Source organism: Talpa occidentalis, unplaced genomic scaffold (genome assembly GCF_014898055.3).
Source record: "Talpa occidentalis isolate TD23 unplaced genomic scaffold, MPIMG_talOcc4v2.1 talOcc4.7, whole genome shotgun sequence".
Taxonomy (NCBI): Eukaryota; Metazoa; Chordata; class Mammalia; order Eulipotyphla; family Talpidae; genus Talpa; species Talpa occidentalis.
In genome coordinates this window covers 117,897,330-117,921,498 of record NW_023605083.1, presented here as the reverse complement: position 1 = coordinate 117,921,498, position 24,169 = coordinate 117,897,330, and the positions used below count along the sequence as shown (strand labels likewise).

Here is a 24,169-nt window from a genome sequence, read left to right as displayed (position 1 = left end):
TGTGTGTAGGCGTGGGGGGCAGGGAGACAGGGCAAGTGCCAGGATTTCAGCACCTTGGCCTTGCTAAGTAACCACAGGGGGAAGGAGTCGTTGCCAAACCCAGGGGTTACAACAGCCTCCCCCACCGCCACGGGGGCTGCCCCGCCCCTCACCTGACTCTGGAGCTCGCTCTGTTGCTTGAGGCGGAGGTTTTCCGGGGTGTCAGCCACCATGGTGAAGGACTGCTTGGGGTAGTGTCTGCAGGACAGAAAAGAGTGGGGGTCACTCTGAGGGAAGGAAGGGAGCTCCAGGCTTTCACAGACCTCTGACACCTTTCCTGGAAAGTTCCTCAAATCCCTGGGCAGGCCCTGCCCAGCAGCAGGACCGGGGTGTCCCCGACCCATGGCCGAAGGGAGATGAGTATTTCTCAGACTCACCTGAGCTAGACAAGGAAGACATATCAGGGGCCTCCCCGGTGGTGCAAGGGCTTAAGTGTAAGCACTATGAAACTATCAGCAGCCACTGCAGAGCGAGTTCAATCCCTGGCCAGGGAGCTACCCACATGGTGCAGCAGACCTCTCCTGTCTGGCCCGCTGCTCCCCTCAGCAGTGTATTTCAATCAGTCTGCCTGTTCTTTTCCTCACTCTGTCTCTGATGAATCCTCTTCACCACCACTACCCCCACCTCTGGACTATACCCCAGCTCTTGTATGCATATATAAATAAAATAAATCTTAAAAAAAAAAAAAAAGACATATCAGGCCTAAGTGGCCAAAGGGAGGCCATGGGGACATTCTGAGGGTTTCAGATCACGCTTGATTGGTGATAACCCAGGCCTTTCAGACTACCACACAGGGAGGTTGAGGATGCAGGGCCACAGGGAGGCCCAGCCAGACTGGGGAGACCATGAGCATGGGGTCAGGACAAAGTTCAGCTTGGACCAGAAATGAAGACCAGTCAGGCAGAGGAGGGGACACAGAGACAGAAAGGGAATGAGACATGCATATCCAGGAGGGCTTCCTGGAGAAGGAGGGGGATAAGGTATGGGGTGAGAAGGAGAAGGAGGGGGATAGGGTATGGGGTGAGAAACAGAGAAAGGGAGAACATATAGACACATCTAAAAGTAGAATTTCAAGGGCAAACAAGGTCCTTGGACCTTGGGGGGCAGGTGAGATCAGCTTGAGGCCAGAAAGGAGGTCATCCACTGGTGACAGGTAACACATGAACACTCGAACAATCGGTATCTGCCCTGTGCTCAGGGCTCACATTCCTTAGTCCAGCAGTACTCACACCGGCATTGCTCCCCTCAGACACATGGGAGAGCTAAGGCTCAGGAAGCTTAAACAATGTGGCCCCTGGTCAAGGGTGGTGGCATCTGATCTGCACCCAGACACCCCCCCAAGGCCCGGCATCTGAGTCAACCTACAAACTGCAAACACAAGACAGAGCAGGGGCCTGTCCCCAGAGAGAGGGCTGACCTGGAAGGAGTAGGAGCCAGGCCACCCTCAGAGCCAAGCCTACGGGGACCTCCAGGCCCATCCGGGCCAACCCTCTCATTTCCCAGGGGAGGAAATAGCGTGCTGGCGCCAGGCACTCAGCTGGCTTCATAAGTGACTTATTTATCACACTGGTTCATTGTCTTCTATGTGTCCCTGAAGTGAGGGATCTTTGGTCTCTTGCTCAATGATTCACCCCAGGAACAGTACCTGGTAGTCAAGAGATGTGTGGAGTATGTGAATGTCACATGGGCGATGAAGCTGGGCCGGGTGGGTCTCCTTCCTGCCTGGTCATCATGAAGTCCCCCAGCGAACCAGCCAGAGGAGAGGAAGCCCCCAGTGTCTGGTTTGTGGGTATGCGTCGGCAGCGCCATGGCAAGAGGTCAACACGGGCCCTGGCTATTTCAGGGACTGGGGGTGGTTTCTCCAAGCAGGAGTCTGGGATGTGGCCATTTTTAGCCCTGGCTGACCACACTCCACCACGATGGTGACCACCAGCAGATTCCTGATTCCCAGGCTGTCCCGGGTGAGGGAAGGACGGTCTCCTCCCAGGCATGTTCCACCCCGGTTGGCTGACACGCCCTGCAGCTGGTCAGGAGCTACCTCTGTGCGCTCCCCAAACCTGGCACGTCCTCCTGCTGCCCACACCGCCCTGAGTGAGAACTGCCTGCACTCACATGGCTTCCCTCTGGAACACCATGGTTGAGGAGTGTGGAAGACTAAACCAAGGAGGGGCATGAGTAGAAAGGGCGCAGTGTTGGGCTCTGCCTTGCCACTGACTGGGTGATGCCAGCAGATCCTTTCTCCTTAGAGCAGCCTGCAATGTCCTGGGCCCAGGCGGTTCCAGCTGTGCCCCTCCCCCAGTGTCCTGCCTCCCAGGTCAACCTCCAACTCTCCCAGCAAAGGGAGGGAGGGAGGAGACTGCAAAGCAAACACAGGTGCTTGCAGCTGACACCTGAAATGGTCCGAGGAAGAATGCAGGGCTGAGGCTGCGGGTCCCACAGCTGAGGAGTCCATTCAAAATCCCTGAGCAGCTTCAGGGAATGGGAGGACCAACTGGGAGGCTGTTTCCAGATATCAGAAAGACAACAGCAGGAAGGATCAAAGCAAGATCTCCAGCAGCACTGCCCAGCCCTAAAGGTCCTAGGAGTGGAGGCTTTGAAGCTGACCCTCCCACCAAAGCATTTTGAAGGCATCCTGGGGTGGGGGTAGGGGGGTGAGGGGGTAGTGGTGCGGTTATGGTGAGGAGTGTCTGTAAGCAGAGACTCAAGAGGCAGAGGAGACAGCTCAGGCCCCGGGTCTGGGATGGAGCAGCAGTCCCCCAGCGCTGCTCTCCCAGAACCTGCAGGTTTGGTTTCTTGGGGCTGGCACTGGTTAGCCCTTGGTGGGGAAGGATGGCTGGCACCTATCCTGGGGAGCCAGTCTGCCAACCTGGGGCAGACCGAATGTACAGAGTTAAAATGGAGTGTCACCCCCAGGGGCCCAAGGACCACCAGATACGTGCACCTGGCACACGTCCCCATGCCGCAGTCCCGAGGCCCGACACACCGCGTTCTTCCTCATGCACCATGCATACAGATCCAGGCCTCCGCGGCAGTGCGTGCCTCCCAGACACAGGCCGCAGGCCCTCGTGCAACAGCACCGTCACAGCCCTCTCTGCATGCCACCAGGAGGATCTCGGAAGCCCCCCGACATGCTGCAAGTTCAGGTTGGAGGGTATTTCATCCTCTCTTTGTAGCCATCGTTACCCCAGATCTCAGCTCCCCACAGTCAGAATACTAATCCCATCAGCTGGGGGGTACAGCCTAGAACTTGGCTTAATCTGGCAGGGGAGGAGGACATTAATCCTGCATCAGGTTAATTAGATTAAAGAGCTCCAGAGTCCCCACTCTTACCCTGGCCCCTGAACCCCCAGCCCGGAGGAAGGTAGGCTGCAGTCCTCCCTATGGGTCAACCCTGTCCCCTCTCCATAGCCCACATCCCCCAACCCTAGTGAGACAACCCTGCCTTTCCCTTCCCTGCTCACAGCGCTTCAGGTTCCCATGGCAACCTCATCCTCAGCTCCAGGCAGGAGAGCGCCAAAGCAGCAGACAGAGAGGGGAAGTCTGTGGGGGTGGGGAGGAGACAGAGACAGCAGGGACATCCTCAACTGCGGAGGAGCCCGTGAGGGCAAAACCAGGAGACTGTCTGCAGGAGCCTTGCACACAGCTGAGGTAAGGCGGGCAGGCTTGGGTTTGATTTTAGCAGGAACATCAGGGCTGCGCCCTTCCCCCACCAACATGACTGCCTTCCAAGAGGGCTCCAGCAGATGTGACCTCCTTCCAGAAACAATTGCGGGGAATTTTATCCCTTTACTCCCTTTCTCTGTCCCTCACCCTTTACACTGGGACCCCAGACAGATGGAGGCATGTGTGCCAATGGGTGCACCACCCATCCCACTTAGTGACCCAGCGCAGCCCGATCAAACTGGGCCAGGCAAGGCAACAAGGGCGCGGTGGAGAGATCAGGACACCCCAGCCCTGGCCTGAAGCTGAGGACAGCTGTTCTTTGTCCCTTCCAACAGTCTGTGCTCTGCCCCTTGTTAATCATTCCAAGCACTGGACCCTCCAAGGATGCCCCTCCCCACCCTTCAGCAGTAATATCAGCTGCTGTGGGGAAGACAGAGCATGCAGGGACAGGAAGCCGGGGGCCAGGGGAAAGGACCTAGCTACCACCCGCACAAAGACAGGGACCCGGCGGGCAATCAGGCAGCTGCTGGCAGCAGCTACAGATGCACAGTGACTTCCTGAGCACATTCTCTTGGAATCTGCCAAAGGCTTTGGGCTAGAAGGCAGGGGTTATCACTGTGTCCATTCTACTGATAAACCGAAAAGCTCCACATCAAGGACAGAGACCCTGACCAATGCACTCCCCCTCCTGCACAGCTGCCTGCTCGGGTTGCCTCTTCTTTGCCCCAGCCCCACCTCCCAGCTCAGAGCCCAGGGAAACTTGCGTTTATTGCCGCCGGTCAAGAACAAAGCATGTCACCCTTCGAACCCAACTGTTTCCAAGCATGGCCATTATGAAAGACACCTGCCTCACAGGCACCAAGTCAGGTGTCTCCTTCAAATTTTTCTAAAGTAGGAGTCCAATGACCTGTGAGACTGCAGCAGAAGGGGCATCTGGCTGAGGGTCCCAGGGTCACCTTCCAGCCTGGAGGGACCACAGGGTCAGGGTGGACGCAGAGGCGCTGCACATCTCCACTAAGGCCTGGCTGTGACGGGACGGCTTGTCAGCACTGCTCCCCGCCCCAGCCCTGTGGGAGCTGTGTGCCAGGAGCAGAACAAGAACAGACCAGAGAGCCTGAAAGCCCAGCTCCCCCTTTCCACATGCAACCTCGCCCCTTCCAGCCTTGGACCCCTTCAAAAACCACAGCTTTTTGTTCACAGAGGAACAAAAATACATCAACAAAAGCAACAAGGAGCCTTTGGTTTTACCAAAAGGGGAAAAAAACCCCACACCAGCCCCTACATCCTGCCTCTGACTCCCCTGCTGGGAACACTGCCCAGGGACAGGCGGGGGGCTCCCTGTTAACCCAGTTTCTCACCAGCCCCCCAGCCTCAGCGGCTAAAATGGGGGGATAGGAAGCAACAAGGAGGCATTGTCTGGTCAGAGGGAAGAACAAGCGGTCAAAGAGATAGAGGCTAGACACGAAGAAGAACTTACCAGGCCTCGGGCGTGCAGGCAACAGGAAAATCAAAGCTGGCACCTGCCCCCGATGGCTATAAAGAGCAATGAGTCTGCCTTTTTTTTTTCAAGATTTATTTATTTTTATTTATACAGGCACTGGGTATAGTCAGAAGCACGGGAGGGTGAGAGAATTCACCAGAGCCAGAGCAGGGAGCAGAGCAGGCAGAAGGACCGAAGTACACTGCTGAGGGGAGCAGTGGGCGGCAGGACAGGTCTGCACGCCATGTGGGACCCTCCTCGGTGGCCGGGCAACAGCCGGGGATCGAACCGGTGCCGCAGCTGCGGGCAGCTTCACAACCCAGTGCTCAACCGCTGCACCACAGGGGAGGCCCAATGAGTCTGCTTTTTAGCTCATAGGTGGACAAGGCATGGAAGCACTAGGTCTCAGTTTCCTCATCTATAAAATGGGGGTGTTAGCAAGCAAAGGGATCCCTGAGATTCCTTGAGGCCCTAACATCTCAGTTTAAGGATCTAGGGGGCTACTTTGAGGCTGACCACATTTGGCCACTGAGGATGCCCCTTTGAGCTTAACCACCCCCTTCCAATCCTGAACACATGCCACACACTCCACTCCCACTCCCCTACCCATGCCACCCCAAGATTTTGGCTAAGGGACTGGTCAGGTGGGCAGGATGTAGAGGCCTCACACATACTTGTTCACTGGAGGGACCCAAGTCCCTGGCAAAGTGCCAGGAGCGGTCACCTGACCCTGTGGGTCCTGAGCAGGAGGTACTGCTGAGAAGGAAACCAGGCCTAAGGGCCATAAAGCAAGGCCCAGCTGGAAGTAGGGGGACAGTTCCACCCTGGAAACCCCAGGATTTGGGGACCTGAATTCTCGCGGAGGATGGGGCCAAGGCGGGAAGAGAACAGGAAGGAATGAGAGCAGATACTCAGCACAGTGCCTGCAGGTGTTCAGTAAATTCCTGGCCTAGGGTCCACTGTCCCCGGATGGGAATTTGGAAGCACGAGAAACTGAGGCTCAGACTGGCCAGTAGGGCAATCCTTGTAGGCAGGGTCTGCATCGGGTTTGCTCTGGAACCTCCACGCCTGGCTGGCTGGCACAGGCCACTACTCAGCGGATGCTGGCTGAGAGAGTGTGAGCGCCATGGGCAAGGTGCTACTACAGCTGCTGGAGTGCAGCAGAGCTGAGGCCACACGTCCCCACTCACCCAGACTCCTCCCAGGTAACATGCCAGCTGGGCCAAAGGGCTATTGGCCATGGCAGAGGCTAGGGGGGAAAGGCGAGGCCGGCCTGCTTCTTCAGCTAGGGGCCAGGAGAGAGACCTTCATGGGAGGGTATAGGGGGGCAAACTCTCCCAACCTCAAGGGGTTGGAAGCAGCACCCAGAAAGGGGTGATTCATCTTCTGCCTTCCCCTCAACAACTGCAGCAACTCCTCAACCCTACTTGTTGCAACCTCCCCAAAAGAAGGCAAGGAAACTAAGCTGGAATTTTGGTGCTAGACACAAAGCTTCAATCCCCACCACCCACCAGGCTCCAGGGCTCAGCCAGACTTCTGCCTGGAAGGTGGAGGCTTAGAAGCTGCTCCCCCAAGGAGTCTGGGTGCCCAGAATCCAGCCTGTGGTCCAGGAATGAAGGGGTTAACTGCCCTAGCTACTGGCTTTGCTGAACCCCACCCCACTCCCCAAAGCAGGGAGGAAGGCAGAGAATCAGGGCTTGTGTGAGCCCTTAAGAATTCAAAGAATGTCCCATTTCCCTTGGGGGGGAGGGGGAGGGGTTGGAGGGGGAAGAGGACCAGTGGAAGCTAATAAAAGAGAAGGGGCAACTGGAGGAGGAGTCCGGACAGAGTGTGACAATCCTACCGAGGCAGCCCAACCCTCCCGGGGACAGCATTCCTGCTGCTTCTTGGGCATGAGATTTTATCAGAAATCTATCTTCCCAGCACCTGGCACAGGCTGGCATACAACAACCGGCAGGCAATAAATGCCTAATGCATGATCAAACCCCCAAGGGGATGAGGCTGCAGTATTGGCAGGAAATGGGGTAAAGTACTGGAGAGACAGCCTTTCAAAGGGGGTTAAGTCCCTAACCCCTTCGAGTTGAGTCCCAAAGCCCCCCCTCCTGGGCATACTTCAGCTGCAAAGAGCCTCCTGACTGAGGATTCAACAAAAAACCCTGGACTTCAGTCAGATCCTGAATCTTTGAATATTGATGTTGCCCCCTCCTTGAAGTGACTTGACCTTCCAAGTCCCCCCCCAGCAGGGTGGCCAGCATGAGTGGGCCTTGCTGTACACAAGGTCAGCTGGAGAGTGGAAGGTGGTGTATTTTCTGGAACCAGGTGGTGTGGGGTGGGTGGGGTGAGTGGGGTAGGAAGGGATGGGGGTATCCTTCTGGGATGGGGACTCCCCATCTCTCCACCTTCTCGCAGCAGGCCAGGCTGCAGGTCCCAGCAAGGAAGGAACAGAGCCCAAGCTAACTGCAAGAGAGACACAATATGTCCTCACCAGGCAGGGGAGAGACGAGCCCTTCATGTTGCCCCCACTTCTCAAGACATGAACACTAGATGGGCTGCCACCAGAAGCCCCCAAAACCTAGAGCCTGGACACTCTGCGGGGCAGGTGAGAGGAAACAGTCAGCTGCTGGGGGCTCAGTGGACAGAGAACACAAATGGCAGAAACAGGGCTGGTCACTTGTTCTAGAAAAAGAACACACTGGTCCCCTCCCTGCCATCAGGCTACAATGTGAGAACCTGGAAAGAACATGCCTGCTTTAGCACCCAGATGCTGGGTTTGAACTGGCCCCCCACTAGCCATGCAATCTTGGGAAAACCCCTTCCCTTTCCAAGCCTCAGTTTCCTTTTCTGTAAGATGGGAACAACAGCACCTCCTTCCTTAGCTCACTGCGGGCTGGGTGATGAGCACCAACACGCAGGCTGCGGACTGCGCGGCAATGTCGCCTTAGGGTGGTTACAGAAAGGAAGGATGAACTGGGGGGAGCCCGGGGCCCTCCCGGTCCTCCATCCAAAGCAGGACTTACGCGTTGCAGTAGGGCTTCTTCTCGTAGCCCTTGTAGTTCTTCATGTTGAGTGTCATCTTGCAGGTCTCACAGTGGAAGCATGCTTTATGCCAGAACTAGGGGCAGAGGCAGAGAGGACACCTGTCAGACACCAGGGCTTCAGGAAGGGGTGCTCCATCCCAGGGACTGACCCGGGCCCATAACCATGCGGAGAACAGAGTCACCCCGGGTGAGCAGGGGACATCTCAGGTCACGGGTTCTGCTGCTGCTGACACCCCCTCCCCTTCCCCACATCCCACTAGCCAGCCATTTGAACTGTCAGAAGGGGAGAAGGGCAGACAGGAAGCTGAGTGAGTTACAGTGACAGCAGGAGCCTCCAGAAGGTTGGCTGCACCTCCTAGGCCACTCCTCAGCCTTCAGCTGGAGAAGCCTCATTGCTTATGCAAAGCTTCACCAGGGTTGCTAAGAAGCAGCTGCTGAACTCTGAGGGGCTCAGCCTTGACAGGGCCCAGAGAAGATGGCCCAGCCCCCATACACCCCACTGCAGAACTCAGATGCTCCTGGCTCCCACAGCAGGCCCTCAAGCCCCACAGGAGCCCCAGTTGATGCTCCAGCTCTGGTACCCTCTACTGTCTATAAGACCCCCAGGGGCGGGGCCCCAAACTCTGATTACACCTTTTCTACTCTCCCTACAGGGTAAGGCTAGGAGAGCACCCTACAGTTGGTCCCCCTAAGGAGCACAATGATACTTGCCCCTCTTGGGACTGTTGAGGATTAAATGAGCCCTTGGCACAGCACCCGGTACCTCCAGGTACCCAAATGTTAGAGGCAGGCGCCACGGCTATAAACCTCAGCCACGGGACTCTGGAGCACCCACGGGAGCTTGTGTGTGCTGGGGAGCAGGGAGGGCTCCGCTGTGCCAACCAGAGATAGATGAGTGTGAACGACAAGGTGAGACTCCTGCAAAGCCCAGAAAGGGAGCGAGAGTAGAAGGTGATGATGGAAGGGGAACGATGCAGCAAAGCATCCCCATCCTAAGAAATGCGGATGCTCAGGCAGTCAACTAGCAGGCAGAAGACCCTAGCACCCTAGTCCAGGCAGAAGACCCTAGCACCAGCGCCCACTATCTGCTTTCCAGGCCCCTAGAATCCAGGCTGCCTGGCTGACCTGTCTCTGCCCCGTCTCTGAGCAGTTGCAGGAGGGGTTCCCGAACCCTTAAGGAAGGAGGGCAGAAGCCAGGGAAGGTGTCCAGCCACTGCTGATTCTGAGCCCTCCCTCAAGGAATTCCCCCAGGTGGGACTTTTCAAAATGTATTTCCTGGGGACAGAGAGGGGACAGAAGGGGAAAAGGTAATAGGGGAGTGGCACTGGAACTTTGGAGGTGAGTCTGTGAAGCACGTACACATATTAGGGGTGAAGCTGTACCTCTCAAAGTTTATAGATTTGTAAATGAATAGCTAATCAATAACTTGATGGATGGAAGGGGTGCTTCTGAGACACTTTGGAGGAGGGCACAGGAAAAGAGACAGCTGAATTTGGGATACCATCTCCCCACCTGGACCACTTCAACCAGGGTCCAGGAGGCCACTGCCTTCTGACAGGACCCTTTCCCAGCCCAGGAGGCCTGAAGGACTCTCCACTGGCTGAACAGTATCAGGAGCAATAGACCCACTCTTTGGGGAAGAAAGCCCGATGGAACTCTGGAAGCAAAGGGATGGCCCCCAACTAAGTTTGGCCCCCACCCCAACCCGGGCCTAGCCCAGAGCCCAGCCCAGACTCCTCCCGTGCAAAGCCCCAATAAATACACCCACAGGAAAATTAGAGTCCCTGGCCCCACCGGCCCCCAAAAGCGGCAGCCCCTCTCCCTCCCACAGTGCCTGGGAGGCGCTGGCAGAGTGCCCCAGCAGTCCTGTCACCACCCAGTCTGCTGGCCTCTGCCTGCTCAGCCACATGCCCCTGCCTGGGCCCCTGCCTCCACCACCCCCGCAGGGCCTGCCAGGAAAAACATTCTCTGGAATCCAGACCATGACCCACTTTCACACACACACACACAGGCGCGCGGAATACGCACTGTCCTAGGACTGGGGACCTCCAAAGTCACCTCTTGGGGGAGACAAAAGGAGAGAGACAGACACCCCTACCCTAGAAGTTGGCCAGCTCCCCCATGTGAAGCCACCACGCCTCTTGGGAAGGAGGGCAGAGTACAGACTGACAGGGTGAAAGTCCAGGGCCAATGCCTAATCCAGGGGTCCCACAAAAACCCTCCAGGCTGCCATTTGGAGGAAATGGAATGGTACCTATTCCCATCAGCAGCTCTCCTGCCACCCTGAGGCCCTTGCTCTAGGCCTGGGGCGGGGACATCTGTCCCCTTACAGGGGCTGAGCAGCAGAACGCTGCAGACAGCACACTGAGGAGCCTGCAGGGTCATTCCTGAAAACTCAAATCTCTACGTCTGTAAACAGAGCTGACAGCGTGCTCCATGGAGAAGCAGAGCGGTCTGAGCAGAGGTGGGCTCTGGGCCTAACCTGGTAGCTCTGCCTGCATCATGCCCCTTCCCTCCACTCTCTGGAACAGGGTTCCCAGGTTCATGAAAATCCAGGAGCAGGCCACTGTGTCTGTCCTCCTTGAGGCAGGAAAGCTGAGGTCAGAGGAGTAGAATGTGGGGAATCACTCAGCAAGACGGGGTCAGGGGCCCCACAGTGAAAGAAACCCCATTTCTGTCTCAATAGGGTCTGGTGAAGGAAGTCAATACAACCCACAACGACCTTGCGTCTGCCTCCCCCCTGAACCAGAAGCCAGGGCAAGAGTCTCCCTTTCCTCAGAAGCCCCAAGAAAGATTCAAAGACACATCCCCGGGACTCAGGATTCAGGGAGCAAAGTTCACCGACAGGTGTGCAAGTGCCCCCGGCGAATCCTTCTGGTGCCGTGAAGTTCATGGTCTTCCTGGTGACACACACAAAAAGACCTCTGGTGCCATCAGCATCCTCTCAGCCCATCTCCCAAGTTCCCTTGCCTGCAGTTCCAAATTGCAACGCACTGCACAGAACACCCACTCCACAGAAAGGCAAGCGGAGGCTGGCGCAGCAGGGGGCCAGATCCATGGCACTTCCGCTGCTGGGCAAGTAACTCTCTCTTCACATTCACCATGGCAGTGGGGGAAGGGCTGCTCCCAGCTCCGATGAGGGCATGCGGAGCTTCAGGTCACTGTCGCTGCAGCCTGGCATCCTACCTTCTGCATCCAGGCTGCCTGGGGTGGCCGTGACTCAGGGTTAAGAGTATGAGCGGTCTTTCCCTTCCTTCCTATAGCCCCGGGTTACAGTTTCTCCCCGTGCCAGGGGCAATACCAGCTCCACCCTGGCCAGGTCACCAACTCAGCTCTGCCAGACACCTGGCTCGCTGCTTACAGGTGTTGACCTTGGCTACCGGTTCCTGAATTCCAGGGGAATTCCACTATTATTCCTAGTGCCCCAGGCCCTGCAAGGCCCCAGGCCCTGAGCATTTCTCAGGACAGGGCCAGGAAGGGGTGGGAGCCCCCTGGGGTAATGAAGAGGACTTTTTATTTTTTTTTTTTTTTTTTTTTTTAATTTTCTAGAGGCATGTCTTATTTATTTATTTATTATTTGTTTGTTTGTTTTGGTTTATACATGCACTGGGTACAGTCAGAAGCGCGGGAGGGTGAGAGAATTCACCAGAGCCAGAGCGGGGAGTAGAGCAGGCAGAGCTGGCGGCAGGAGAGGTCTGCGCGCCATGTGGGACCCTCCTCAGGTGGCCGGGGAGCAGCCGGGGATTGAACCGGCTGCAGAGGTTGCAGGCAGCTTCGCAACCCAGCGCTCAACCGCTGCGCCACCGGGGAGGCCCTGAAGAGGACTTTTTAAAGCATAGAAGAGCTGAGTACAAAGAACTTTGGATTTCACTTCCAGCTTGGGGGTGAGGGGAAAGAGCTGTGTGGCCTGACTGAGTTCATGGGGTTCTGAATTTACAAGGGCAATCACATCTGTTTTATCAAGCCCTGTGAAGACTGAGCCTGGCACCTTGCGTTAAGTAGTACTAGTACTAGTATAAAAAGGTGATCGTGGACATACTCAATTGTGTGGCCAGGAAAATGGAACATCATGGCAAGGATTGTGTCCAGCCTCCTTCTATCTTGCTGCTGCTCTGTGTGTGTGTGAGAGAGAGAGACAGACAGACAGACAGACAGACAGACAACCAAAGGCAGAGCTCTCCTAATGGGGAATATTCCAGAATTAGCTACTCGCCAATCCTCTACCCCTTCCAGATGTCTCCACCTGTTTTCACACACCCCAAAAAACAAGTCAGGGGAGAGGGATGTAGCAAGATGCTTAACAATGCAGGCCCCCAAATACAAATGCTTCCCAACAGGGTCTGGGACAAAACTTTCCACCTCTCTCCAAATACAGAGGACATAGGAGAGACGGGAGTGGTGAGTGGGGAAGTGGGTGATGCAACCTCTCCTTGGCAAAGGCCCTGTGGCAGTCCTTCAAAGTGCAAGACACTAAGTAGATCCTCAATAAACAGTTGTTGAATGAATGAACAAATAAGGTCATCCTAATTGCCCCCCCATCCCAGAAATCTTCCTGGAAAGCAAATCTCAACCTCCTTCCTCAAACACCACCATGAGCATTATATATTTATTCAGCGTGCAGAGCACACTGGGAACTGCAGGTTGGGGGCAGGGTAGCTATCTATCAGAGGTAACATGGCCTTTACCCACCTAAGACTTTGGGAGATAAGGCTCAGGGAGGAGAAAAAGGTTAACACCAAGGACAAACACATGCTTTAGGTGACATTGTGTGCTCCGTGCATAGGGAAACTACAGCGAAATGGGTAAGTCTATCTGACTCTGTCCTATTGTAAATGGGAAGCCTTGGAAAGTTGGTTAGCAACCATGCCTGTGGGACTGAATGTTCCCCTCTCCCAGGTCTCAGTCCTCTGGGCACCAGTTCCCCAGTTGAGGTGCCTGTCTTTACCTCCTGGAGGGGGTTGGGAGAAATAAGGACAAAACCTGGATATTCCAGGCCTCCTGCTCAGTGCAGGAAGGCAAGGTTTCCCCAAGGCCATCTCCTGGAGGGAGCGCTCTAAAAAAAGGGAGAACTCACCATCTCCCACTTCCCAGGGCAACCCCCACCTGAATGCCCTTTTTCAACTGGGGCAAAAGAACAGGACACCTTGCAGGATCCCTGCCCTTCCCTCCCCCAACACCAGGACCTGAAGGTCTTTATAAAGGGGCCAGGTGTGGCGCTAGATAGAGTATCCCAGAAAGGCAACCATGCCACAACCCCTCCAGGCACTTTGGCAGGCACTTTAGTGCACTGCCCCACCTCCAAGGAAATGACATCATCACACCCATCTGACCCAGGCGAAACTGAGGCCTGGAGCCATTCATACAGCCAGGGGAAGCAGCCTGGGAACTACAACCAAGTCTCCCAAGTCCTGGGCTCGCCAACCCTCCACTGTTGATTGCTTCTGCTTCATATACAGGTGAACATGCTTCCCAATTCATGGCTGTGGAGAAGGGGACGCAGGGATTCAAGACACAGAGACCAAAATTCCTACCACTGGGCAAGGGCAAAAAGCCCAGTGTGCAGGGAGAGCTCTTCTGTCAGTGCCTTCAACCTCAGGCCCTGCCCTCAAGCGGCTGGTACAGTCACTGGGGAAGGTCAGCACCCACATCCCTTATGCCAACAATATGGCCCTTCTCTCCTCCTGCCCAGCCAAGCCCAGGAGAGAGAACAGGAGTCCAATACACCCTCTTTCTCCAAGAGCAAGTTCAAACCCCACCCTCTCACCCTGACTCAGAGGCTAAAGGTCACTGACGGAGCTCCAAGTCCAAGGGGGAGGGGAGAGACACAAAGTATCCAAAGAACTCTCCATTCACAAACAAAATCTGGTTTCAGGAGGGCGATGAACTTGACCCAGGGCCCTACACCCCTCTTCCATCCCAAGCCTCTCACTGCTGCCAGGTGTGATGCAAAGGAAGGAATATTTGGACTTGACGCTTGGAGGTGAATAAAAGCCACGATGAGAAAAGGTAATAATCACAGAGGCCTCTCCCTCAGACTGGGAAGGGGATGCAGGGGAGGGGCAGATTCTGCCCAAGGATCTCACAGAGCTTTAAAAAGGGCCGGATCCTAACCCAAACTGCTGGAAACACCCAGTCCTACTCTCCACCCCTCTCAAAGTATAATGGCAACCAGATGAACTAGTCCAGCATGGGGGGGGGGGGTACACGCATAAGGACCCCCAAGGGACAGTGAATTTCCAGAAGGCCACTTTCCCCTCCCCCCAAATACCCCCCCTTTTCTTAGCTTCCCCTGAACTTAGCCAATCCCACCCTCTATCGGGGAGACTTGCTTTGAAAAGTTAGCTCTTTGTTCTTCAAGCCGGGCTTAGGTTTTTGAGCACAATTTCAGATGATCTCTGCTAAGCACCCCCCCCCCAACACACACACACACACACACACACACATCCTACTCCAGAACGCCGGCCCGCCCGGTTCCGACCGGGCAGCCCTGCGTCCGGACTTGGCTTCATATTTGGGGTGGGGGCTGGGAAGCTGTGGACGGGGTCTGCCAGCCTGTTAACCACTGAACCACCAAGGGAGCTTCCGGTCGTCCAAAAAAAGGGGTCTGGCGGTGGGGTCGGGTCCTCATCCGCAGCCCAGCCCTCCAGACGCAACGTTCGCCGGCTGGGGGCAGTCCCCGCCGGGGAGCCGGGCAGTCCACTGCGGGAGCCGACGGTTTCGCCGGGCTCCCCAACCTCTGCCCCGCCCCCGGCTCTCCCCCCACCCCAGAGCCCCGCTTCCGCCTACTTGGCGCTCCGCTTGGCGGGGAGAGGGAGCGGCCGTCTCCTTCCACTCCCCCGGTCCTAGGGGGCGGGACTGCACCCCTAACCTTCCCCACCCCCCCATCCCGGGGCCTGGCTGCCGACTCCTCCCTCGACCCCTCCACCCGCGCCCCGAGCCCACGCGTCCCCAACAGCGGCTGCTCACCACGCGTGGACCCTTCCCGGCCGCGGAGCTCCACGTTTCCAGGCTGGGGTCTCTCCCCGCACCCCATGACACCGCCCGCCGCCCCCTGAGATCGCGGGGCGAGGCAGCAGAGACCCGGCCCCCCGCTCCTCGCCCGGCCCGGAGCCCCGCTCGGGGTTGCACAGACACGTCTCCCGGCCCCGGGCTCACCTTATCCAGGCAGTTCACCTTCTCCGTGGGGTACACGATCTTGCCGCACCGGGCGCAGTTGGGGTTCATGGCTCCGGGCAGGGCTGGGGCGGAGACCCCCGAGGCCGCGCGTTCTCTGCCGGCGGGCGAGCGGGCTGGCGCCGGCCGCGGCTGCAACGGCACGGGCGGCGGCGGCGGGAGCTGGGACTGGCCTCCGCCTCCGCCCTCCTTCCCCTAATAAACACGGGGGGAGGAGGGGCTGCGCGGCGGGGGCGCGCGGCCGGGCGCGCGGCCGGGCGGCGCGGGGCTGCGCGGGGCTGCGCGGGGGCGGGCTCCGGGGACGGCCGCCCCGCGGAGGGCGCGCGCCTGGGTGCACCCCGCGGCGCCGCGCCCCGGCGCCCCCGAGCCCGGGCTGCGGGGGAAAGGCGCGGGGGGGAGAGGCGCGGCGGGGCCGGGCGCACGGCGGGGCCGCGCTGGCAGCGCCTCGGGGGCGACCCGGCTGCGGGGGGCCGGCGAAGCCCTCGCACCCGTCGAAGTGGGCTGGGAACCCTCCCGAACCCCAGACCAGATCCACCGGAGTCGGGGACTTTCCTTTGTACCCGACGATATGAACCCGGGGCCGAATGGGAACGCCCTGCCCCGCCCCTCAGGTGGCGGCCCCCCTCTCCCCACGCCACCCCATCTTTTGCCACTTCTGCAGGGCGGAACCGGGCTCTCGCTCCCGGACTCAGGGCCTCGAAGTCCCGGCTTGTCCCGCCCTTCCCGCGCCTCGGCGTGCAGTTGTCTCCGAGGTTCCCGGATCCGGGAACCTCTGCTTTCTGCTTGCCCCCCCTCAGCCCCCCCTTTCCTGTTCAGTCCTTCTTACCTTTGCTTCCCACCTCAGTGCAGCAGGGTCTTCGTACTCAGAAGAGCCATCTCCAGTCGCAGCCACGGCGCGGGGGTATAGCTCAGTGGTAGAGCATTTGACTGCAGATCAAGAGGTCCCTGGTTCAAATCCGGGTGCCCCCTTGGTGGTTTTTCCTCCCCCTTTCAGCTGGTGTAAACTCCTTCTCACCGTTTGCATTTTAACCTTGAGTCCTACGTTCAGAAAAACCGTATTTAAAAGTCTCTTCCTCATTTCCCTCCCTTAGAGAAAAGCTTTAGGATTTGATTTATGCATTTCAAAAAGATGGCGTGGTACAGGCACAAATCAGATGACAGCTGTGCGTTCCCCTTCCCTGAGCCAGAGGTAGTGGAACATCTGCTCCCACCGCGCACAGCCTCAGGCGTGTCAGGTAGCTTGAGGCTCTGGACTGAAGGGACTTGAGAGACTCCCCCAAGCTGGGGTTCAGTTTCACTTTTTCTGGTGGATGGGGAGAGGTAAACCCACAGACAGGGCCTTCTCCAATTTCAGCTCTCTTTATTACCGGTAACCTGGAGTTGCTGTGTTGGCCCTTTCTTATTGCTCATGACACAAGTGTAGAGTGGAAGCTTCAAGAATGTTAAAATGACCAGTGTACATCCATAAGCTCATTTTCATTCACAAAAATAAAGTTACCTCCTGATGCAAACGGATGAAAACTAATGTTGTGGTTCCCAAACTTGAGTATGTTTCAGAATTACCAGGATGGCTTGTTAAAACGGCACCAGTTGTGGGGGGGCCTCCCTGGTGGTGCAAGGGGTTAAGCACAGCACCGTAAAGCAATCTGCAGCCTCTGCAGCACAAGTTCGATCCCCAACCGGGCAGGGAGCAACCCACATGGCGCAGCAGACCTCTCCTGTCTCGCCCGCTGCTCCCCTCAGCAGTGTATTTCATTCAGTCTGCCTGTTCTGTTCCCGACTCTGTCTCTGGTGAATCCTCTCAACCCCCACGCCTCTGGCCTGCACCCCAGCTGTTGTATGCATAGATGAATAAATCTTTAAAAAAAAAAAAAAAAAGCACCAGTTTCTGATTCTGTAGGTTTCTGGTGGGACCCAGAGAATATGCATTTTCAACCAGTACCTTGATGATACTGTTGAGCAAAGAATCGTACTCAGAATCATACAAGGCCTCGGAGTTTCATAGCCTACAGGTGAGGACCCATGTGTGCTGATTGTGTAACTGACAGTATCTCTCTCAAGCAGAAGAAAAACGTAAGTGTAAAGGGAGTAAGGGTGTCACCCTCAACTAAGTTTTGCCCAAAAAAAGGAAAAATAAAGAAGAAAGAGTGAGGCAAGCTCCCTGGGTCAGGGGGCAGCTGTGATATTTTAAACCCGGAATCTCATTGTGTCATCCTGGGAGCCCCAGGGGAATACTGGAGCGCATTTTTCTCCATGGTTCCCATTACTGTCTTTAGGCTGGCCTTGGAGGCTGAGCAGGCCTGCGGTCCCATGGAAAGCCCAGACCCAAGGTATGGCCAGCTTTTTACTCCTTTTCTGGCAGCAGGCCTCAAATTTAGCAACTATAAGTTCTCAGCCCAAAGAAGAAGCTGTCCACTTTTTACCTTCTAGCTTTTACCTGTGCTATGTCCTGTTAAACATTGAGAAACCATATAAATGTGGATTTTTTTTAAGATTTGTTTATTTTTATACAAGAGCTGGGGTACGGGCCAGAGGTACAGAAGGGTGAGAGGATTCACCAGAGACAGAGCAGGGAGCAGAACAGGCTGACTACAGAAATACACTGCTGAGGGGAGCAGTGGGCGCAACAGGAGAGGTCTGCTGCGCCATGTGGAATTCTCACTGGCCAGACGGGATGGAACCAGCACTGCAGAGGCTGTGGGCAGCTTCACAGCACGGCACTCCACCTGCTGCGCCATCGAGGAGGCCCTAAATGTGGATTCTGAACGTGAATTCGTTCTTCTAGTCTTCTGGTCAAGCACAAACTAGGCAAAATCATACTGCCCTGCCCTTGACACACCATTTTCACCCAAAGAGGAACTGCAGTTAATGGTTTGGTGCCTTCTTTCTAGCTACAAGAGTACAGGAGGGGTCACTAGGAAGGGGGTGCTGGGGATGGCCATGCTGCCGCCCATCACATGCCACAACCTGTTCTGCTTCAACATTAACTTGGATGCACTTACAGTAACGTGGGGTTTCTTTTTACTTATAGTGCCTGCCCACCCCACTAACCAGAGTGGTTCATGGTTGTAGAGGCACCTGGTGGAAAGTGAATGGTTTATATTATGGGTAAAGCAGAGGCTCGGGTAGCCAGGGAAGAATGGCCCAGGAGTATTACAGTTCTGGTACCCCAGAAAGTTGATGCCTTAGTTTTGTTACTAAACTTATGGAGTTACTAGAGATTTTAGAAAGAAAGAGTGGATGGTTTTTGTTGACCACTTGGTAAGGGTATGGGACCAAGTTGCAGTGAAGATGGACAAGCCACTGGATTGAGGAAAGTACTTACAGGGTCACTGAGAAGAAATCCATCCTGCATAACCCCATCCTGTGAGGCCTAAAGACTTTAAATGATCATGGGCAGTGGCTCTTAGGCTGACGCTCCAGATAGTTTATGGACAATATTTTTTTTTACTGGATGTTCTTGGCATTCTATTAGGAGAAAAGTCATCATTTAGGTCTTAAAGACTTCCAAAAAAAAAAAAAACAGGTTATAAATTTATTTTAGATCTCTTTTCCAAATAGTAATATCATACCTACTAAAGGTATTATTTTTTTAAAGATTTATTTATGCATACAAGAGCTGGGGTACAGGCCAGAGATGCGGGGCGTGAGAAGATTCACCAGAGACAGAGTGGGGAACAAAAGAGGCAGACTGACTGAAATACATTGCTGAGGGGAGCAGCAGGCGAGACAGGAGAGGTCTGTTGCGCCCTGACCGGCTGGGATTGAACTTGTGCTGCAGAGGCTGCAGATTGCTTCACAGCGTGGTGCTTAACCCCTTGCACCACCAGGGAGGCCCTGCTAGAGGTATTGTTATAATGAAATTCAATCAAAAAGGCAGGTTGGTGGGAAGGAAAAATTCCAATATGCTAAGGGAAAAGTTTGTTGGAATCTCCTCCTAAATTCTGTGCCTGAGGGCCGCTTCTATGTGTTTTTTTTTTTTTTTGTATTGAACTGCTAATTGAAGTTTTAAAATCATATGTGAAATATGTAAGTCTAAGATATATAATAAAATGCATTGTTGAGTTTAAAATAAAAAGCACAGGAGGGCTTCTTGCTGCTGGGTTGAGGTATATGTTAGATTTCTCCATTGCATATCTCTGAGGTCTTGGTGTTTCTAAGACATGGAGAATGTTTGCTGGTGGAAAATGAGGAAGAAAGAGACCAGTCAGCAATAGGGGTGATTTTGGGTTAAACCTCAATATCTGTGAAAAACTTACAGCTAAGGAAGGGGGCACCCGGATTTGAACCGGGGACCTCTTGATCTGCAGTCAAATGCTCTACCACTGAGCTATACCCCCTCTACTGGCAAGCATCTGCCAGATTTCCTTTACATCAATATTCAATTTATCATATGGAAATTTGTTCAAAATTCCCTTTTCCCTCTTACATTTCTTAGATGATTCTGAATTTGTTGATGAGAAAACACAAAATTAAAGGACCAAATGAAAACAGAGTATTTGAAAACATGTAAACTTACAATTTGCCCTTTCTAGACTCAATTAGTTCTGTGTCTACCACCCCATCCATCTCTTTAAGAAGTTAAGAGAACAACCTCTTACAACACTAGGATAGAAAATCTTTCCCCTGATTCTCTAAAAAGAATACAAATACCAGCTAAAATGTCATCCCCAGTGAGCAGCGTTCCCTGGCTATCCTCACTCTTTTTGTGGCACGGTGATGACGTGTCCCACTATAGGTGTAAAACGCATTTTCGGTAAGATACAAAGGTTCTCACTCTCATGTTTAAAAATCTAGTGGGGACAGTCTAGAAATAAAGTGTGCAAATGAATTAACAAGGAAATGCCCTGTACTGATAAAATGATTAAAGTAAAAAATAAAATGGTGAGTCAGGGAAGTACTGGGGACTATTTCAGGTTGGATGACCATGGAAGGCCTTACTGTGCAGTTATTTTAGAATTAAGGCCGGATCCCCAGCTGCCGGCGAGGGTCCCACATGGTGCGCAGACCTCTCCTGCCGTGCCCACTGCTCCCCTCAGCAGTGTACTTTGTCAGTCTGCCTGCTCTGCACCCTGCTCTTGCTCTGGTGAATTCTCTCACCCTCCCACGCTTCTGATTGTTCCCAGTGCTTCTATAAATAAATAAATGAATCTTTAAAAAAAAAAAAGAATTAAGGCCGGGATTACGTGAAACAGAGAGTCATTTGGTCAGGGTGGAAAGCAGGCACTCTCTGTAGTATAAATGGCTTCAGCACAGGTAGGAGGGCCAGAGTGGCTGGAGGAAGGCGGATAAGGGGAGAGCATTTCAATTCAGCTAATACTATGGATACTTTGTAGGTCAAGTGAAGGAGTTTGGATTTTATTCTAAATGGATAAAAAGCCAGCCATGGGGGCCTCCCTGGTGGCTCAAGGAGTTAAGACGCAACCTATGCAGCTATTTGCAGCCACTGCAGCATGAGTTCAATCCCTGATAGTATGGGGACAATATGTTCAACTTCAGGTGTCCAATAGACATCTGAGAGGAGATGTTCAGTACACAGTTGGAAATCCAGTTAATTCGGGAGTTCAGGGAGATATAATTTTGGAGATATAATTTCAGGAGTCGGTGTTTAGATGGTAGTTGATGAAGGAGGTGTAGTTTCCTGAAGTGTGCTGGATTTGGCTCTTAGTGGCTAGTGAGAATCCATGGTTAAATTTTCAGGAATTTTAAGTCAGTTGACTTTGGTAGCCTGAAATGGGCAGATGGGGGTATTTGTATCACAGAATTGGCAAATGGTATAAATCAGGCTTCCCATCGCAGTTGATCATTTGTCTCTAACCACCACATCTGCATCTGATTCTTATTTTCTGCGAAAAGGAAAAGCCAAGGTTTTCAGCTAAGAGAATAAGGAAGAGAGATGATCTGTAGAGAGTTTGAGACAGAGGACATGGGTGAGACAATCACTTTGGAGAGTGAGAAAGTGATCTCATCAGGCAGTGATTTGGAACACTAAACAAAGTGTTTCAGGTTAGTGGAGTGACACAAACTTGTGAACTTTCTCTAACAACATTCAACTGCTTGGCTGCAGGCATGGTGTGATCCGATAGTTGAGTTTAAGTAGGATTGTGGTTAAGAGGGCAAGTAAAATCTAAGGCTTATAGGATAGGAAAAGGAATGCGACATGATCCTTCCCCTCAAAGAACAGAACAGGCTAAATTGGAGAAACAAGATATTTGTGCATAGGGAAAAATAACTCACAGTGGAGAAATCAGATGCAGAGAGTAGCTGAATTGTGGAGCTGAGTAGTGATAATGAGAGAAAGAAGTCTCAGACTCTTAAATATTGGCATCTAGAACATGGTGTACACCTTACATTTTTACAATGATGCATGTCAATTAACAATAAAACTGTGTAGTGGGGCGGGGCGGGGGAGTGGTAGTATGAAAGAGAAATGGACATGCTATCACAGCTAATGGAAGGATTTTCCAGTCTAGGAAATAATGATGATGTTTGAAGGAGCCAGGGGAGAGAAAGTGACTTACGATGCTGGAGAGAACCGAGACAATGAGGCCACATCTGGTAGGAAGGACAAAGGAATTATTTCCTCTAGTGTGCAAAGCACTGGACTGGGGATTCAATGCAGTTCAAGTAATAGGCTGAAAGGATGGAAATTAGACTTGAAGATGCCTGAGGTAGAAAAGGCAGTCGTTAATGGAGGAGAGGAATCCCAACATACCCACCCACAGGACTTTCAAACCTGGGTCTGAAGAGACTTCTTCCTCTCCCAACGCTTAAATCCCGACTGCCTTTGAAAACTTCTCTTGAAACAGAAAACCTGAAGCAGTTAATTATAAATACAAGACTATTTTTATTATTATTCCCGAGATGGGTGGCGGGTCAGAAAACACTACATTCACTACCATTAAGTTGTAATCTTCCTTCCACCAGCAGAGGGGGTATAGCTCAGGGGTAGAGCATTTGACTGCAGATCAAGAGGTCCCCGGTTCAAATCCGGGTGCCCCCTAGGAGTTTCACTTTTAAGCCTCACGGTCCATAAATAGAGTTAGTATTTACTGAGGCAAGCATCCTCGGTGTTTTCTCAAAATAGAGCAAAAAAAAAACTATGGTTTCAGAGATTTCACGTTCTCCTGCCAATATGTAAGGGGATTATATAACAATGTGTTGTCTGCCTCAATCCAGGTGACCTGTGATTAGTAAAGTGTGATCTGGGGAGAAGGGATGATTAGGTGTGATCCTTCCTGGTAGAAAAAAAAGCTACTTATTTAAATGACTACATTAATTAACTGTTTCACTCCTGTTCTTTCATCTGTATACAGGTGAGCTTTCCAGAAGAGGCTACATGCTGTTTCTCTCCTGTTCTTTCATCTGTATACAGGTGAGCTCTCCAGAAGAGGCTACATGATGTGTGATATCTTAACAAATTAAAAGTGAAAACATGAAATTTCAACTCTTATTAATTGAGGTGTTAAAGGGGATTTCTAAAATGATGTAAAGTAAAGCTGTAACAGGGTGGTCCCCAGGAAAGGGGGAAGTTCCAGGTTCCCTGCCCCACCCAAGGAAGGGTGGAGCTGAGCAGGAAGAGGAGAAGCTGCAGAAGAGACTGAGGAAGGAAGGAAGCAGGATGGAACCAGAAGGAGACCTGGAGGAGGCGCATGGAGCCTAGAGACACGTGAAGAAACTGCGCTTGTCTTTTGGTCGTGGACTGGGTGACACAGATGTGGGTGAGACCCGTGGGGAGGTGACCATGGCAGCTTTTATCTTGATGTTGATTTTGCTCTTTTCCTTCCGGGCTTGTCCGGTTGTTTGTGACCCTTTGCTGTGGGTCCCCACTGGAAGATGCTTTAGACTTGTAGCAGGCTTTGGGGCCTTGTTCTGGGCCGATCCCATATGGATGGACTTTTACCCACGAGGGGACGGGTAACTTTGGGTGCTTCATTTAGAAACTAGACTCTTTGCCTTTCCTGTATTGTTTCCTAGTTTTATTAAAGTTCCTTCCCATTAAAGTCTCCTATGTTTTGTGTTGATGCGGCGGATGGCAGAACCCATTTAGAATAGGCAGGTTTGCGGGGTTTGGGCTGCCCCTCTCCCTGCCCTATAACAGATTTGGCGACCACGAAGATTTAGGACAGAGCCATCCGTGGTTAGTCAGCCCCATGGGGAAATTGGGCTTCCCTATGGCACTGGCTACCATAAGCGCAAATGTGATTTTTGGTTTCTCTGGTGTGTTTGTTTCATATGTCAATTTGCTGTTGAAAAACTGGCTTGGGCTTTGTGAAGATTCTGTGTGTTTGTGTGTAATTTGTTTGTAGTGACTTGCTAAGAAATTTTAATTTGTGAAAATTTTTCTGTGCCAGATTTAAAAAGCCACTCCTCTTGATAGGTGCTAGGGAGGGGTGGGGATCTGGTAGGACGCTGTCATATTATAGTAGAAATCTACATCACATATTGTTTATCTCCTGTCAACTCTGAGTTAATTTTCCAGCCCAAGGACACATCTGGAGGAGTACTGGGAACCAGTCCTATGACCGGCGCCAGACCAGACTGGGGCCTCCCTGGTGGTGCAAAGGGTCAAATCTTAGCACTATGTAGCAAACTTCAGCCACTGCAGCACAAGTTAGGTCCCCAGTCAGGAAGCTAGCCCACCTGACAGAGCAGACCTCTCCTGTCTTGCCCACTGCTCCCCTCATCTGTGTATTTCAGTGGATAAATTTGAGAGATATGTAAAGGTCAACTGAAAGGGAACTGAAAATGTCTCGGATGGATGGCAGTTTCATTT

At 53.3% G+C, this 24,169-nt stretch overlaps 1 protein-coding gene and 3 non-coding genes across 4 annotated transcripts in view; 2 read left to right on the top strand and 2 right to left on the bottom strand.

Moving 5' to 3' along the window:
• Positions 1-15,525, bottom strand: part of LASP1 (LIM and SH3 protein 1) — a 35,988-nt gene extending 20,463 nt beyond the window's left edge. The window contains exons 1-3 of the mRNA XM_037495388.2: positions 15,376-15,525; positions 8,200-8,294; positions 153-237 (exon numbers count right to left, since the gene is read on the bottom strand). Of these exons, the coding sequence (XP_037351285.1) occupies positions 153-237; positions 8,200-8,294; positions 15,376-15,444 (249 nt within the window). The 5' untranslated portion in view covers positions 15,445-15,525. The remainder of the gene's footprint in view (positions 1-152; positions 238-8,199; positions 8,295-15,375) is intronic.
• A 765-nt stretch (positions 15,526-16,290) lies between these two features.
• TRNAC-GCA (transfer RNA cysteine (anticodon GCA)) lies at positions 16,291-16,362 on the top strand. Its single transcript has one exon. It is a non-coding gene; the product is annotated as a tRNA-Cys (tRNA).
• Positions 16,363-19,661: 3,299 nt separating this feature from the next.
• On the bottom strand, positions 19,662-19,733 carry TRNAC-GCA (transfer RNA cysteine (anticodon GCA)). The gene has a single exon. It is a non-coding gene; the product is annotated as a tRNA-Cys (tRNA).
• A 2,591-nt stretch (positions 19,734-22,324) lies between these two features.
• On the top strand, positions 22,325-22,396 carry TRNAC-GCA (transfer RNA cysteine (anticodon GCA)). Its single transcript has one exon. It is a non-coding gene; the product is annotated as a tRNA-Cys (tRNA).
• Positions 22,397-24,169: the final 1,773 nt, after the last annotated feature.